This window comes from Cryptomeria japonica, chromosome 2 (assembly GCF_030272615.1).
Source record: "Cryptomeria japonica chromosome 2, Sugi_1.0, whole genome shotgun sequence".
Taxonomy (NCBI): domain Eukaryota; kingdom Viridiplantae; phylum Streptophyta; class Pinopsida; order Cupressales; family Cupressaceae; genus Cryptomeria; species Cryptomeria japonica.
In genome coordinates, this window is record NC_081406.1 from 311,450,110 (window position 1) to 311,468,063 (window position 17,954).

Sequence of the window (17,954 nt, forward strand, 5' to 3'; positions counted from 1 at the left end):
GCTTCATCCTATATTCCTATCTCCGTTTATAAGCGAATCTTTCTTGCTTCTACATACATTCCTAGTTCAATCTTCTATCTACATTCTTTACAAAAGAGGGTATCCTTGATGTCACAACCCTTGAAACTCATTTAGAATCCAATCTTGCATTGTGTGGGATTGGATCTTGTGGGTTTCAACCCCTCTTTTGAATGTAAAGTCCCTCCTAAGTGAAAACCGTCAATCCTAGTGACCCCCTTTCTCCTTGGAGTGGGGGAGAACACCTAGGGTTCGATTTTCCGCTTTACAGTTCCTACAGACAACAATACGTGGATACTTGACAGTGGTGCCTCCAAACACATCTCAGGATTTCGTGAGCATCTCTCAGATCTGATTGAAAAAGACACCAATCTTCATGTAGTAATCAATGATGATGCTCAATACTAGGTAAAAGGTTCTGGCACTACCTCTTTAAAACTAGATTCTGGTATTTCCTTACAACTCTGTGATATTCTCATTGTACCTGGTATTAAAAGAAATCTTATTTCCATTTCGGCTTTAGAAGATAAGGGTTTGCAAACAGCATTTTCTGAAGGGAAAGTACTCACTTGGCCTAAGAAATCTAATTTTAAATCTGCTTGTATTATTGGAAATAGACGTGATAGTTTATGTAAGCTTGCAGCTAATCCAATTCAAGCTCTCATTCATGAGACCCCTGAATCATGAGAGCTATGGCATAGAAGATTGGGTCATCTTCACTTTCAAGCTCTTCCCACTCTCAGTAAAATGGTCAAAGGTATGCCTAACCTCAATTTATCTCATGATGATGCTTGTAAAGGTTGTGCAATGGGTAAGAATGTAAAGAATCCCTTTCATAAAAGCGATAGTAGGGCTAAAGAAAGGTTAGAACTCATTCATTCAGATTTATGTGGTTCTATGTCTGTAGCATCTCCTAGCGGTTTCCTATATTATGTTATCTTCATAGATGATTTCTCTAGGAAAACATGGATCTATTTTCTTAAAACTAAAGAGTCTGAAGAAGTCCTAAACAGATTTAAAGAATTCAAAGCCTTAGTTGAAAATACTATAGGAAATCGAATTAAATGTTTGAGGTCTAACAATGGAGGTGAATACACCTCAGGTAGCTTCTATGACTTTTGTGTTAAAGCAGGAATTAAGAGGGAGTTTTGTGTTCCCTACAACCCTCAGCAAAATGGAGTTGCTGAAAGAAAGAACAGGACCATTGTTGAAGCTGCAAGAGCCATGATACATGATCAGGACTTGCAACCTTTTCTATGGGCAGAAGCATCCAAAACTGCAGTTTATATTCAGAATAGATGTCCTCATCGAGTCCTAAAGGATGTGACACCTGAAGAAGCCTTTTTTGGAATCAAACCAGACATCAGTCACCTAAGAATATTCGGAAGCCCTATGTATGTTCATGTGCCTAAAGAAAAACGAACCAAGCTGGATCCATCTAGAAAGAAAGGCATCCTAGTAGGATACAGTGAATCTTCCAAAGCCTTCAGGATCTACATTTCAAGTCAAAGGTATGTTGAGGTAAGTAGAGATGTAACTTTTGAAGAAGATATTGCTTTCAAAAGATCTAAAGGTTCATTAACCAACAATAATGATATGGTGATGGAAAATCAAGATTCAATTGTTGATGCTAACCCTGAGTTACAGGAGGAGTCTACTGATCTTCCAAATCAGGAAGTTCAGAATGACTCATCAGAACCCATGCAATCCACCGATATACCTCAGGATATTGTGGTCTGCAAGAAGAGACCACTTTGGGTTAGAAATACAATTCAAGATGCTGAAGGGTTTGCTACTCCCAAAGGAACCTTCAGAAATAGCAAGAGTGTCCAAAATCACGCCAACTACATTTCTGTGATATGCAATATAATTGAGTCTGAACCCCACAATATCGGAGAAGCTATGTCCCATCATGCTTGGAAATTAGCCATGGATGAAGAGTATGGGTCTATCATCAAGAATGATGTCTGGGACATTGTACCCGGACCCAAAGGTAAATCTGTCGTTTCTTCTAAATGGTTGTTTAAAATTAAACATAATGCTGATGGTAGTATTGAAAAATATAAAGCTAGGTTTGTAGCACGTGGTTTTTCTCAAAAAGAAGGAATAGATTATGAAGAAACCTTTGCCCCTGTTGCTAGATATACCTCTATTAGGTCTATAATAGCTATTGCTGCAGCCAAAGGTTGGGAGCTGCATCAAATGGATGTTAAGACAGCCTTCCTTAATGGTGTCATTGAGGAGGAAGTCTATATTGAGCAACCAAAAGGTTATGTAATCCATAAAAGAGATTCTCATGTTTGGAAGTTGAAGAAAGCCTTATATGGGCTCAAACAAGCTCCTCGCGCTTGGTATGAAAGAATTGATAAGTACTTACTAAGTTTAGGGTTTTCCAAGAATGATGCTGATGCTAACATTTACTTGAAAGTTTATAATGATGAGATGCTTATTTTAGTTTTGTATGTAGATGATTTATTTCTCACGGGTGAAAATAAATTAATCATGAGATGTAAAAAGGAATTAGCCTCAGAATTTGAAATGAAGGATTTAGGTCTAATGCATTACTTCCTAGGGTTAGAGGTATGGCAAAGAGCTAATGAAATCTTTCTAAGTCAAGGAAAATACACTATTGATATTTTGAAAAGATTTAGAATGATAGATTGTAAACCTATGCGTACTCTTATGGAATCTAACTTAAAGAAGTTAAGTGTTTCTGCAGCTAACTCTGATTTTGCAGATCCCTCTGAGTACAGGCAGTTGATTGGCTCCCTGATGTACCTAGTCAATACTAGGCCAGATATCTGTTACGCTGTTAATGCTCTCAGTCAGTTCATGAGCTCACCTAAACATGTTCACACCTGGTTGCTGCCAAGCACATTCTAAGATACCTACGTGGCACGATTGGTTATGGGCTGAAGTATTCACTTAATACCCCAATTCTCCTAAAAGGCTACTCAGATTCAGATTGGGCAAGAAGTGTCAAGGACAGGAAAAGCACTTCAGGCATCTGCTTCAACTTGGGCTCCGCAGTAATCTCTTGGGCATGCAGAAAGCAATCTTCGGTAGCATTAAGCACTACAGAAGCTGAGTACATTGCCGCATCTGTTGCATCCAGAGAAGCAGTGTGGATTCGTAACCTCCTTGTTGGATTATTTGGTCAAGCCAATGATCCTACCACCATTCACTGTGATAATCAAAGCTGTATAAAGATGTCAGTAAATCCTGTATTTCATGATCGGTCCAAACATGTGGAAACACACTATCATTACATTCGGGATATGGTGCAGAGAGGCGCCATTCATCTAAAGTACATTACCACAGATGAACAGATTGCTGACATCCTCACCAAACCTTTATCCAGAGTGAAGTTCGAGTACTTCAGAGATAGACTTGGTGTCATGGAAAACGGAACCCTGATTGAGAGGGAGCTTCAATCTCAGTGACTATTTGTAGCACTTTGAATCATTCCTTGTGTGTGAATGAATTACATCCAATCTATGCTTGTGTGCTAGATGGATAATTGTAATAATGTAAAGACCCACTGGTGTATTACACTTTCTATGCTTGTGTGCTAGAACCATCCTATGCTTGTGTGCTAGGTGGAAGATGTAATTCTATGCTTGTGTGCTAGATGGAACTTAAAGGTTCAGATTATGTATTCTCCTCCTCCCTAGTTAAGAGGGAGTGTTGATTGTAACTAGGGTTATAGGGGTTCGGATTGCCTTAAGGCAACATCGGAACCCCCTTTAGGACCGGGTCCTATCCTAGGGTAACGTGACCCTATCCTATTCACAATGCCACGCTATGCTAAATACACGCCATTTAACATTGGCGCCAAAAACCAAGGAGGCCGACTTACATTTCAAAGAATAAAAGATGCATATAAATAAATGACAATTGACAAGTCAACTACAATCATCAAGTTCAATCATAAACAAAGGCGATTTAGCTCTGTTGTGCGAATTCTTAAGAAGGGTGCGAACTTAAGGAAGAGTGCGAACTTATTCAGCTTGGTGCGAAATTGTCCAAGAGGACATAGTGGATTTTGATGCAAGTCTTTGAAGCATACAAGGGACAGATCTGATACGTGAAGATCAGATTCAAGCTAAGTATTGTACTTATATTTAGAGGAGAATATATAATCTGACCTGTGGGTCTTTCATGCTGGGTTTTTCCTCCTTGGAGGTTTTCCCAGGGTATGCTTGTTTGTCTACTGTTCTATTTCTGATTTATGTTGGCTTATTAAATAATTGCAAATCTGATTACAATCTAGGGCACAATTAATCTATGTTGGTTTACTAAAATACTGCAAATCTGATTACAACCTAGGGCATAATCAATTATATAAATCTGATTAACATACCTAGGGTTTAAAATTACATTTGCAACATGTCTACTCTATGTGTGCCTTCCTAGTGTATGCCTTATGTCTTGAATATGCTTCGCATCATGTTTGATGTGTTTTCAGCAAGTTATTCCATGTGTGTTTCCAAAGCCATTTCATATTGGGGATCATTTGAACACTCCATGATCATTCCTTGAGGACAAGCAATGTTGGGCAGGGCGGACTGTAATGTCCTCACTTTGAAATAGCATATAATTAAAAAACTAAAATACAAAAGAATAAAAAGAAAACTAAAATATAAAAGAATAAAATTAAATATAATTAAAATTTAATTAAGTTAATGAATGGTCAAAAGGCATGAAATGAAAAGTTGTGACTCCCTCAAACGTGAGATATAAAAGGGAGAAGAGAACCTCATTTGTGAGGGAGGAGAAGAAGAAAGAGCGTGTGAATCAAGGAAGAATGAATGGAAGAAGGAAGGAATGGGAAGTAAATAAGGAAGTGACTCTTCGAAAGGAGGGCAGAAATTATGAAAGGTTGTGACTCTTTCAAAGGGTATAAAATGATGAAGGGTTGTGACTCTTTTGAAAGGGTAGTAATTATGAAAGGTTGAGACTCTTTCAAAGGGCATAATTACAGAAGGTTGTGACTCTTTCAACTGGCATGAATGATGAAGATTGTGACTCTTTCGAAGGGTGGTGATTGTGAAAGGTTGTGAACATTACAAAAGGCAGACATGATGAAGAGGTGTGATCCTCCCTCACAATGGAAGATATAAGGGGAGAAGATTTCATTTGATGAGGACAGGGAAGCGTAGCAAGAGTTCTCATTAAGCAATTAGATCAAACTAGAACCGTGATAATCTAATCTCTTGTGGGCAAAATATAAGGTGATTCAAATAGGGGACATTACATCTTTTGTTTACATAAACATTTTAGAGACTTCTCTTCCATTATTAGATTCATCTTGAGTATGAAGACTTATTGAACAATTTATTGAAACTTACACGATGTGTTAGGCAAGATTGAGATTAATACACTTACGAACAAACAAAAGAGTATTAGTTAAATCCATAGAACCATAAATCCTCAAAAATTCCCAGTTTAAAAAAAAAATTCTCAACCGAAACAGTTTTCCCCTTAAAATCACGAAAAAATTGCCCAACCTGTTGTGATACTCTAACTGTGTGAAATTGCTATTTAATCAGATTTTTTGTTAATTTTTTCGCACAAAATTGAGCACTAGCCACTAGGACGTGGTTCAACATCAAAAAATTGCTGATTTCACCAAGTTGTCAAGGCAAATCAAAGTAGGCAACCTTGAATGGATGTATATTTCTAATAGATGTTAAAGAAATTAAAATAGACACATTCTTTGGTATGCTTCTATGTTTGATTTTAAGGACGTTAACATGGAATGGTCAAGTAGTGGGCTGTTTTTTTCCCAGTAGTTCACACTATTGTCATTTGCCTTAGGCTCATAATAATGCTTTCCATGTATATAAATCCAAAGACACAATTTAGTGGGAAATAGTAGACAGTATAGTAAATACTAAGGCTTCTGTTGGATTTTTTAATATATCCGAAACATATAAGAGTACTTGCCAAAAGTAAATATAGAAAGCCATGCTAAACTGAAACAAAACTCTATTAGCTTGATATCAACCTAAAGAGGTTTGTTTTCTTGGAATTCTTGTGATCCTTACTATTCAAAAGAATTTTAACATTTCAACTATCAACAATGATACCAAGGTGGTAGTTTAGATTATCAAGGTTAGGTTGGGACAAATTTCCTTTTTACATGCTAACAAAGTGTGATAATTTGGAGCTTCAAATTTGTCATTGGCCAAGTTTTAATGACAAGTGGGTAGGATAGTGACAATTGTATAATCAAGTGGGAAGGAGAAGTATATACATAACAATATATAGACATTGTGGTAGCAGAAGCAGAATGGTTCCTATCAGAAAGATAAAAATCAGCATGTAGTGCTGAAAAAAATGAAGTGTAGCGATATTTTAAATCAAAATGAAGAATTGTTTTGGTTATATTTAAATTTCCTATATATTCTACAGGCTTAATGCTTTGTTAATTGGTGAAACTCACTACTTAAATGTATGCCTTTCAAGTGTTAGGGAACTACATTCCATTTAGGCTCATCGTATACATGGAGATTCAAAAGGCCTTCCAGGAGTTCAATAGAAATACATGAATGCTTTAGACATGTAGCATAGCATTCCATGCATGTTAAATAGGTATCAAACAGACTAATACATGCATTGAAAGAAGTCATCCCCTATTCTTGTGGGCTTATCTTAATCCCTTCCAAAGCAAGCCTCATATTTTTTTAATGATCCATATAGATTTCAGCATCGAAAGGGAATGTTCCTCGTGCTTTGATTTTCCATTGAAACTTGTATCTATAATCTCTCAAGTTCTCAACTCAAAGTCCAATGTTTTTAACTCCATCGACTTATATTCAACATCAAGAAAAATTTATTTGAGTAATAATAGCTAAAATTGTGGCTCAAAATGTTGGTCTCTTCTTTTGTACTAGCAAGTCTTTATTATCTAATGGAAAAACATTAACACTCCCTTAACTGTTTTACAAATCTATTAAAATAGTTATAAATGAGAACATTTCATTATTATTTATAGTCTTTTGAGATGTAAGATAATGTTTCAAAAGCATTTTCTATTACTCTATCCTGAGCTATTTGATTCAAAACCTATTTAGTTGAACTTTGCAACTGCTGCCTTTGCCATATAATTTCCCTTTCACACTCTTACTATAGTTCTCTTTCATATTGTTCCAAAAATTGCAAGTACTATAAAATCACAAATATGAACCAGCTGATTCCCATTTTGTAATTTACGATGTTTGCTCAGCAAAGAAAAACTATCTTTTTAATGACTTTCTTGAGTTTGAGCATTTTGAGATCCTAAAGGCCAACTTGGATAGTCATGAAGTTGAACGACTTAGGAGACGCTCTAAACTAGGAGCTTTGTCATCAAGACTTGTAGCCCTAGCATAGCTCTATTTGTAATAACAAATCATTGTCTAGATTTGATATTTTGGAACTTTGTACTTAGTTTATAGGTTGACTTTGTACAAACTATATTGTAATAGAAATTTTGTGAATTGTAACCATCTAGTTATTAATAATGCACTATGAAGCATAGATGGCACACTCGCGGAGTACTCGGCGAGTTTCAAAAACTTGCCGAGTTTTTGAGCTCTGCGAGTTTTTATGACTTTAACTCGCAGCAAAAACTCGGCGAGTTTCTTTAAAAAACTCGGCTAGACTAAAAAAAGAGGCCCAAACATGTCAAAAAATTATCATTTTTTGTTTTTTCAGGTCAGTTTCATTCTCTTCATCAGAATATACACATGAAATATAACATTTAAGTATAAGTGGCATTTCAATATGTCTTTTTCCTTTCTTATACTTTATAACACCCGACACCTTTATAAAATAATAAAAGTATTTTTGGCCTTGTGGGGCGCTGCCCCTCGACCCCGCCCTGTATCGCAATAGGGAGCGCGCAAGGGGCGCTGCCCCCAAACCCCCGTTGAAAAATATAGGGGGAAACTGCGCTGATGGAAGTAGGGAAAATTTAACCTCCGAGTCTGATTAGGCTCCATATAACAACATAATTAGCATTGAAGAAATCTTGGTATTATACATTTTAGAGTTGAAAGTTTGAAACTATTAGTATGAATGATGAAATTTCAAATATTGTGCGTTTGTAGATCTCCACCAAGATCTAGACCTATCTCTCAACCCCTCTTTTTCTCACCCTCAAAACTGGGAAGATCTCCACTGGGAAGAGGAAGAGGAATAGTAAATAGTTTTAGCTAGAGCTGGGAAGAGGATGTTGTAATTGTAATTTGTAATGATGTATTTACTTTTGGTTTTACAAAAACTATTTACTATTTTGCTTCCAGCCATGAGGATGTGATTTTGTAGACACTTTGCATTTAAATATATCTAGAATCAGCTTGTTTCTTTTGTGTTATCATTTATTGACTCATTGGATGCATCTTCTCATTAAATTTTGCAAAAAAAATGCATTTTTTATTAAAATTAAGCATGTTTTTACATTGCCAAGTTTTTCGCCGAGTTTTTCCGAGTTTTTGCCGAGTTTTTTTCTCAGGGGCTTGGCGAGTCGAGCCGAGTCACGAGTAGTCCAACTATGCTATGAAGTATGCTTTGTGCAATGCGATGTCATTAACGATATGAATATAAACAACAAAACTTCATGGGTTAAACTCTCTATTTTATTTGCTCTCTATATCTCTACACTATGGAAATGCCCTTAAATTTTCAAAAAAAAGGTAGTTTTTGTCTTTTTTAACAATTTTTTAGTTGTTTTTAAATCTGTTTTTTTCACAATTTTTTCAAACAACTTATACTTTTGGTTTGCCAATTTTTTCCCCAAACTTTTTTTGATGCTATGAAATCGATGGATGTTATGAAGATAAATATCTCTTACAAAAAAAAAATATAATGAAATTCTTTGGCTTGTTTGTATTAATGGTGACTGCTAAATTGGGTTGTGACACTACAACTGTGTGTGTGCACATTGCATCACTGATGAGTGTTGCATTTGTTGTCACGAAAAGCATTTGTTGGTTGTGTTCCTAAAAGTTTTGTCCATGGTTCTTTTTGGGCATTCGAATGCAATACTTGGTGTGGATTGGGACAATTTCATACTTTGCATTAAATAATGTGATGTGTGGATGAGGACTGTCGTAAGCTTTAAGTGGGTTGAACATCTATTTTTAGAATTTTAATGAGTTTAAAGGTTTTTGCATTAGAGAGCATCAAAAAAAAAATTGAGCACTTTCCACAGCTGCTATGATACAGATGAGTCATTTGTAACAACCACCCTATCATTTTGATTAGTACTTGAAGACCTGCGTTGGCAATATCAAGAAGACCAAACACCAAAAATTCCAAAATAATTATAAAAATTTAAGTCATTGTACACCAAATTGACTTGACAGAATGACCTTAGGCAAATATAATGAGTGCGAATTTCTACTGCACTTCTTTGCTACATCAACTAGCAAATTTGAAAGGAGAGTTCAGTCAAATTGTAAAGATGATATTAGATCCATTGACCACCAAAGTTTTATAAAAGATAAGCAAACAGTGATGTTCTAGCTAAATTTGATATTTAAACAAATTCTCTGGAATTGAAACTTATAAGTCGTCTCATAGAACTCTACCATGGATCTGTACACTTACAAAAGTGGAATTTCATTATTCAAGCAATCATTTCAGACAGGAAACTGAAGAGAGTTTCTAACATCAGTACAAAGTAAAATTTTTGCTTTGCTCCAGTAATTAATTAGAGCACTAATGGGAGTATTACTTACATGTAACTCAGCTGGTGAAAACATATTCTTCAAAAGCATAGCTATAGGCAACGACCTCTTTGCATCACCAAAACTACCTAAATCAAAATGAAAAGAATGAAATATAAGAACCATATTACATCCCACTCAATAGAAATAAAATGAAATATGCGTCAAAAGGAAAATATAGGAACACAAATACTAAATAAAAAATTGGTGAAACACATCATATAGTCTACCGACTGGTGATCAAAGTATAATTGCATATAAATGAAAGTAAAAATTTAGAGTTTCTTTAAGCAAATCCATGTAAACAGCCAAGAGAGCTACAACATAATGATTGCAAGAAGTCAGGACCATCATATAAAGAAGGTTAAAAATATGGAGACAAACTGAAAAAATGTCACAGGCGTGACATGAACTAGAAGTTTGAATAAACGTAGAAGACTATATGGTTGAATTTAGGTGTTGCGAAGTTTGAATGAATGTTGAAGACTATATAGTTGAGTTTAGGGATATACAAAAAAATTGAATGAAAAGGAAGCTTGCATTCGCCAACATGTAACAAGGTAAAACATCCTAATTTACCTTATATATTGTTCAATATTTCTACCCCTGCATTCCAACCTCATGGTGAAGCTCACAAGTAGACTGTCATTAAACCAAAGCTTTGCCAATACATCCACACTGGAAATATTAGTTATTCTTTAGTTAATAACTCCCCAAAGGTTTTAAGTTCTCAGATGAATAATCAATAAACTACAAAAGCATACAAACATCATCATTATGATTAAAACAGACCTTCGTCGTAAACCCTGCAGGATGTTATTGATTAGGTAAACCAACAAAGTCATTGAATAAAGGATCCTTCTATTTTTCTCAAAGCCGACCATCCATGTCTATATCTGTATCAAGAGAAGGGATTTCATCTTTGAGATTTAAAAGCACAATGGAACTATACACCAGATTCCAATATAAATTCTTTCTGATATAGACAGATGTGCCAAGCAGAGTGTTGATAAAAATGAATATAGTAGCTACCTACATGCTATGGTGGTTGAGAATGTCCCCTTTCTTCTCCTCTTAAACATTACAGCACATGAATTTTATTACTGAAATATATCAACTTTATCCATCTTCTCAACCAGCTACTTTAGCACGGAGTAGATTTCCCATGGTTTTGAATGTAATCCATCATTGAATCCTTTGAAACAAATGTAAACAACCTGTTTTGCACTTCAATCCAACTTTGTCCTGGCTGTTTTTTCAGTCCATTTTCTTTCATATTTTTTCTAACATTGGCTACATCGGACCACCTACCATCTGCAGCAAACATGTTTGCAAGTAGTATGAGTGTTCCCGCACATTGTGGATCTAACTGTAGTATGCGATCTGCTACACGTTTTCCCAGATCATATTTTCCATGGACTTTGCAGGCACCAAGCAAGGCTCCCCAGACAACGGTGTCATGTTTGAATGGTATTTTCTTTATAAATTCTTCTGCTTCATCCAGCTGCCCAGCTCGACCAAGAAGATCCACCATGCAACCATAATGTTCTATTATTGGTTTAATTCCATATTCTTTACTTATGGAATTAAAGTGGTACCACCCTTCATCCACTAACCCTGCATTGCTACATGCAGAGAGAACGCCAATAAAGGTAATAGAATCTGGCTTTACCCCTTTTTGTTGCATTTGTTCAAAGAGCTGGAGTGCCTTTATACCAAGCCCGTGGATTGCATACCCTGTAATCATTGTAGTCCAAGTCACGACATCTCCTTTAGACATTAAGCTAAACATTTGTCCTGCATAATCTATGTTTCCACATTTGGAGTACATTGAAATAAGGGCACTATTAACAGAAATTTCCAACTCATATCCAGCCTTAATAATAAGGGTATGCACTTGTCTTCCTGTTTGAAGAACTGCTAAATTAGCGCATGCAGTAAGGACAGTGGAAAGCGTGAACTCGTTAAGCTTTATTCCCAATCTTTGAATTTGGAACGCAAGCTTTAAGGCTTCTTCATCGTAGCCTTTGTCCACATATCCCATAATAATTGTAGTCCATGAAACCACATCTTTTATAGTCATCTCATCAACCACTTGGTGAGCGTCGTTTATCCTCCCGCATTTGGTATACATTGCAGTAAGAGCATTTCCTACTGATAAAAATGATACAAGTCCATTTCTGATGACATGGGCATGGAATTGCTTACCTTGTTCTAGAGCAGCTAGGCTTCCACATGTACTGACAACAATTGCAAATGTGAACTCGTTTGGCTTAATATCCGTCTTCAGCATTTGTCCAAAAAGTTGCAAAGCCTCCTCAACATGGCCACTTTGTGCAAATCCAACAATCATTGTCGTCCACGATACTACATCTCGCTCCCACATTTCATCAAACAGTTTCTTTGCATCCTTGATTCTTCCAATTTTTGGATACATTGTTGCCAGAGAATTCCCAACAAATACATTTGCTTCAAAACCCATCTTGATGGCACTAGCATGAAGGCATTCTCCCTGTTCGAAATCACTCATATCAGTGCACGCCCTCAATAAGCTGGAAATGATAAATGGATTCGGCTTTGTGTCTGTCCAATTCATCAAACTGAACATTTTAAGCGCTTCTCTTCCATTCCCACGTTGTACGTATCCTGTAATTATAGTTGTCCACGTAAAGTCATTACGTTCCGACATTCTATCAAACATTTGGCGTGCATCCTTCATTCTCCCGCATTTTATATGCATGTCCACAATGGCATTACCAACAAATGTGTTGGACTCGTAGCCAACTCTAATTACATGCGCATGCACCTGTTCCCCGCCTTCGCCCAAGCCTGCGCAGGCCTTAAGAACACTAGCAAAAACGAAGGAATCTGGCTTCACATCCGTCTTCAGCATCTGCAAAAACAGCTGCAAAGCTTCGTGTTCATTCATCCCATTAGCATACCCTGCAATCATGATGGTCCAGGAAACCTCATCTCGTTTCGGCATTCTGTCGAACAGCTGGCGTGCATCCTTGAGAAGGCCAGCTTTGACATGGGTGTTAAGAATACCATTTCCTTGAAAAACTCCTGGCTCAAATCCTTTTTCAATCATACGGATGTACATCCTTTTGGCACCTGGTAGAGCTTTGTTATCAATACAGTACTGCAATAAGGTTCTAATATCCTTCATCTCTTGTTCCCTGCTAAAGCTCTTCAGTTTCCTACCACTCTCATCGTACTGGTGGACTGCACTTTGAGCACAAAACCCCTTCGTCCTCATCGGAGAGACAAGTGATAAATGTAAACCGTTCCATGGTTGGAAACGCCTCCGTATTGCCTCAGCATTTCTTCTACTTACGAAGCTTTTCATAGCTGCATGTCACTCACCATTTCAAGTGCACTTAACCTCTACTTTCTGCAAATGTGTTTAGCTAGTGGAATCTTTGGCAACCTATTCTCTTCCCTGTTGTTGAGCTTGCTTCTCGAGATTTCGGTGATCGCAAGTTTCTACGTATAAGAGTTTGGTGTTAACGCCAACCTCCATTCCTCTACTGAGCTGACACACTTAGATTTTATATATATAATGTGTAAACTAAAACAGAAACATATATATATATAATTTGTTAATCAATTTATTTATGTTTTTTATTATTAGTTCCTGCATGGCAGGAATATTTATGCATTCACTATGATGTTAAATAGCAATTAGTTATTGTACTTGACAACCAATCACCATTTAAAAATTTTCAAATTAAAATAATTTTTTGTTTTTTCAAAAGTAAACATGCACAATTTTTAACAAAAAATATTTCAAAACATGATTTATTTCTCATCTGATTGGTCTACATTAATTTTAGTAGGCATAAAATTTAATTTCTATTAAAAAAAAACAGAATTTTCCTATAATTATTACTATGACATCACTTACTATTAAAGTAATTATTATGTACAACACTGTATTAAATTAATTAGATGATAAGACACCGTTAAATCTGATTTCCCATTTTCGATAGTTTCCCCCGTTTTTACTGCCATCCATTTATCTCTGCCACAAATAATTTTTTAATGTACCAAATGACGTGGACGTGTGATCGTATCCACCACATGACAAATGAAGGAGGTATATGGAAAGAAATACAATTGACTACTATACCATATAACCACTCAAAATAATAAATGAATAATACTTACGTGCCAGATTGAAGCCAACTTAGGATTATTTTTATTTGTAATAAACAAGTTGTTTGGTGTTAATTAAAAATTTAATTAAATTGCTAATTTATTTGTAATTGAATAATTAGCAATTATGGGTATAGATGCAGCGTCATAGTTTGAGATAATTTTGTAATTATATTAATTCCTTTAAAATCTTACCAGCTTCATAATTTGTACTTAATATGCATTTATGTTTTTAAAATATTTGCAATATAGTACTTCATCTAATATTAATGTAATATTATTAGAGTACATTTTATATAATTTTTATTTTTTTTATTTTTTTTACTTTTGTTTTACTTTTAATGACCCACAATATTAATGGGAATATAATTTTCCAAATTTAGAAATTTGTCATTATTTTTAGTTTACATTTGAATAAAAATAAATTAAATTATATTCAAATTTTCAAATTTGAATTATTAGATATTTTTAAACCATTGAAACATAAATTTATAAATTAATTTAATTTATATATTTGATTACAATTGTTAAAGATGAAAAATAAAGATTAGAGATTAGGTATAATTTTGTTATATTAATATTGTATTTTTCAAGTATGGTAATTAATAAAATTTAATTAGTTATTATTCTTTTAAAATGGTAAATAGATTTTTTTAATTAATTTAATTTAAATATTACTGTATATTAATGTAAACTTATTTTTAAAATTATATTAGAGTTGGAAGACATATCTTAATAATCCTACAAGACTATTTCAAAATTACTAGCATAACATCTTTTTCATGTTTTTATATAGTTTTATAATAAATTATAAAGTGACTTTCTAAAACAGATTAAAATTTTAACTATTATATTGAAAGATACAAATAAAATAAAATTAAAAAAAATTGAAAAAATGAAATCTATTGAAAGTAAAAAGCCAATTTGCAATTCATTGACTTATTTGATTTCACCCCTCTCTCTATAAATTAATAATAATTAGATTTATTAAAAATATTATTATTTATAAATCAAATGATTTTTTATAGTATTTATTGTAATGGTGATAATTTTGTTTGTAAAGTGATTGGTTCATTTAAAACACATCACCCTAGAAAAATGTTAATAGAAAAATCTCATGGTTTTAGGTTTTCCACCTTCTAACTTTTTTATCCATTAAGAAATAATCTAATATATATAGTGACATCATAACTCAATCCACATAATATATATATATTGTAATAATTTTTCAATTTTTATTGAATTGTGAATAATTATATAAATTTTGTAATAAATTTTAAAGTTTTGTTGAATGTAATAAATTTTTTATTTTCATTGAATTGTGTATTATATAAATTTTGTAATGAATTTTTAATTTTAGTTGAATTATGGATAAAAATTTAAGACATTCAAAATTAATTGTAATTGCTAATCTTAAACTAATATTCATTAACAACAATATTTATATAATCTAGTAACACTCATTTTAAACAATTAAAATTAAATCTTTTCAACTACAAGAGTATTTTAATTAAAAGTTTCTAATATTCATTTTCAAATATTAAAAAGGAATTTCAATATATTAAATTAAAATTTGATAACACTAATTTCTCTCATCTCCCTTCTTCTCCCTCTCTACCTATCTCTCTCTATCTATCCCCCTCTCTCTACGTCCTTCTATCCCTTTCTCTCTATCTTTTTATCATATTGTCGCATATCCCTCTATTTCCCCCCCCCCCCCTCTCTCTCTCTCTCTCTCTCTCTCTCTCTCTCTCTCTCTCTCTCTCTCTCTCTCTCCCTTTATCTTGCCTCTACCTCCTCCTCTCTATTTATCTATCTCCTTATCTCTCTCTCTCTTTCTATTTTTATCTTTTCCTCTACCTTTCTCTATCTCTCTATGTATTTGTCTCCCTCTTCCTCTCCCTCTTTATTTATCTATATTTTTATTTACTATAAACTAATCATGCTAATGGCAGGAACTTGACGCTTTGCGTCCTTGTTTAATATGTATAGGTTATGTATTAAAGTATGGTTTATTTTTATTAAAATTTTATTATTTTATGCAAAGTATGTCAAAAATGTCAATTTAAAGATAATTGTTGAAGATTAACATAGTCTAATTGAATGTAGTTTAATTTATATGAATGGTTGGACAACATTTTTTGTTCTTTCTTTGAATCATCTCGATAATTGATGCTAAGAATTCATGCGAACGGTCACTTAGCTTGGAGGAAAATATAATTCCAATCTATATCTCCATTAGGTTGATCTTCAAGTTTAGAAGAGATATTTTTCTCAATAGAAATTGCTATGAATGAATGAATATTTTTAATAACATCCATGAGGCCAAACAGCCTATGGGACTCATGGATAGCTAGCAAAGGAAGCATGCAAAGCCCAAACAAAATTGCTAAACCTCCTTTTCCTTCTGCATCTTGGATCTTCTATTGTGTATCTTGATTAGGAAATTTGCAACTCTTGTTATCTTTTCTTCGTCAAATAGATTACTCAAGGTGTTTAAATTTAGTGTCTCGACATAGTGATCCGAATATCATCATAGGTTGAACACTCTATGATATAATGTTATTATGTCTCCACCCCCCTTGAGTGCAATATCTACATCTTCTATCTTCCCATTCCTCTTTAGGTATATTGCAAAGGTATAGTCTTTAATATTAAAATCATATTCATGCAAAAACACATCTACTATGTATTTAGCATAACATTTTTTAAAAAAATCTAGCTAACATGTAATAAATGGATTAGTTGAAAAGGCATTAGAAACTTTCAAGCAAATGCAATTAGCAAGTATAAAGCGAAATTTGTGGTCTAATGCTTAACAACTTGACTCGAGTCATCTCGGAATTAGCAAGGAGTTGTGACTCCACCTCCCCCTCAAACTTCACTCGCTAACGATTTCAATATAGTAAAAAATTCATGAAACTTATGATAGCAACAAGGAAGCTTGTGTGGACCCCTTTAACATGCTTTTAATTAAATTCAACAATACCTTTTCACAAAATTTAGTGCATTCCCTTCATAAAATTTAAGTAAAATAACTCTCTCTATTTATTTTTTGATTTAAACAATAATATGATGTTCTTATGATGTCATTTAACTAATTCAAAATTCAAAAAAGCTATTGTTCAAAAAAGTTATTCTAATCTTCAAAAATAACATCTTACTACTTCAATTGTTTATTATAATCTTCTAAAAAACCTGTTTGGGAAATTACTATTTATGAATAAAACCAATGTCTTAATTTAAGTAAAATTTTAATTTTTTGAAAAAAAAAAATTTTAAAAGTAATAAAGAAAAAATTAGAGATAAATAATACAAAACTAAAACACAATTTCAACTAGTCAACATAGAGTTTCACCTCTTTCCATCTAATACTGAAAAAATTTATACACTCAAAAATAAAAATAGTAAAAACTGCTTATAAAGATTTATTTAAAAAATACATATTTTGCTTAAAATTGGAGTTGTTGCATACAAATACATGGTTGTTGTTTGCTTCTACTCTTTTTTACGCTCTCTAAACATATATAATATATCACATTGTTTTTCAATGCATGAATTATTGTAGAAACATTGAAAGCTTTGATATGCAACAACAATCATTATAGACTTGGTCGCTCTTTGCTTCTCCATATGCACCATGCCAAGCACTCCCTTCTCTCATTTAGTGTCTCATACCAGTACTACATTCAAATAAATATCACCACTATTTAGCATTGAAAAATTAAAGGAAGTTGGTTATAAAAGAAAAGTTTGAAGTGAAGAACAACTATCACTCTCTATAACTTAATTATTTTTATCATCTTGATCATGGATCAAGTCATTAAGTCTGATAGATTTTTTATTCATTAAATCTACTATATTACCCATGAAATATTATATAAATCTATTTTATTTAAAAAGTTGGGTATTAAAACTTGATACCTAGATTAATTTTTCAGATGTGAGGGCCTCTCGGTTGGATGCAATATCTACTGCATAGAGCAGAGTATCACCATCTACAGATTTTAATTTTCTGGCTAATTTGTATGCTACACCAAAGCTTGAAAAAGAGGATACATC

The 17,954-nt window shown here is 33.7% G+C and overlaps 1 protein-coding gene across 8 annotated transcripts in view; it reads right to left on the reverse strand.

Annotated features, from left to right (window-relative positions):
* LOC131075353 (putative pentatricopeptide repeat-containing protein At3g47840) overlaps positions 1 to 13,270 on the reverse strand; it is a 49,755-nt gene extending 36,485 nt beyond the window's left edge. For 3 of the 8 annotated variants that reach the window (XM_058012176.2, XM_059216626.1, XM_059216625.1), the window contains exons 1-4: positions 10,771 to 13,270; positions 10,527 to 10,630; positions 10,314 to 10,412; positions 9,747 to 9,823 (exon numbers count right to left, since the gene is read on the reverse strand). In XM_058012176.2, the coding sequence (XP_057868159.2) occupies positions 10,879 to 13,083 (2,205 nt within the window). In that variant the 5' untranslated portion in view covers positions 13,084 to 13,270 and the 3' untranslated portion in view covers positions 9,747 to 9,823; positions 10,314 to 10,412; positions 10,527 to 10,630; positions 10,771 to 10,878. Of the gene's footprint in view, positions 1 to 9,746; positions 9,824 to 10,313; positions 10,413 to 10,526; positions 10,631 to 10,766 lie in introns of those variants that run through there. The other 5 variants (XM_059216628.1, XM_059216627.1, XM_058012175.2 and 2 more) reach the window with 4 other exon arrangements.
* Between the last annotated feature and the right edge of the window lie 4,684 nt (positions 13,271 to 17,954).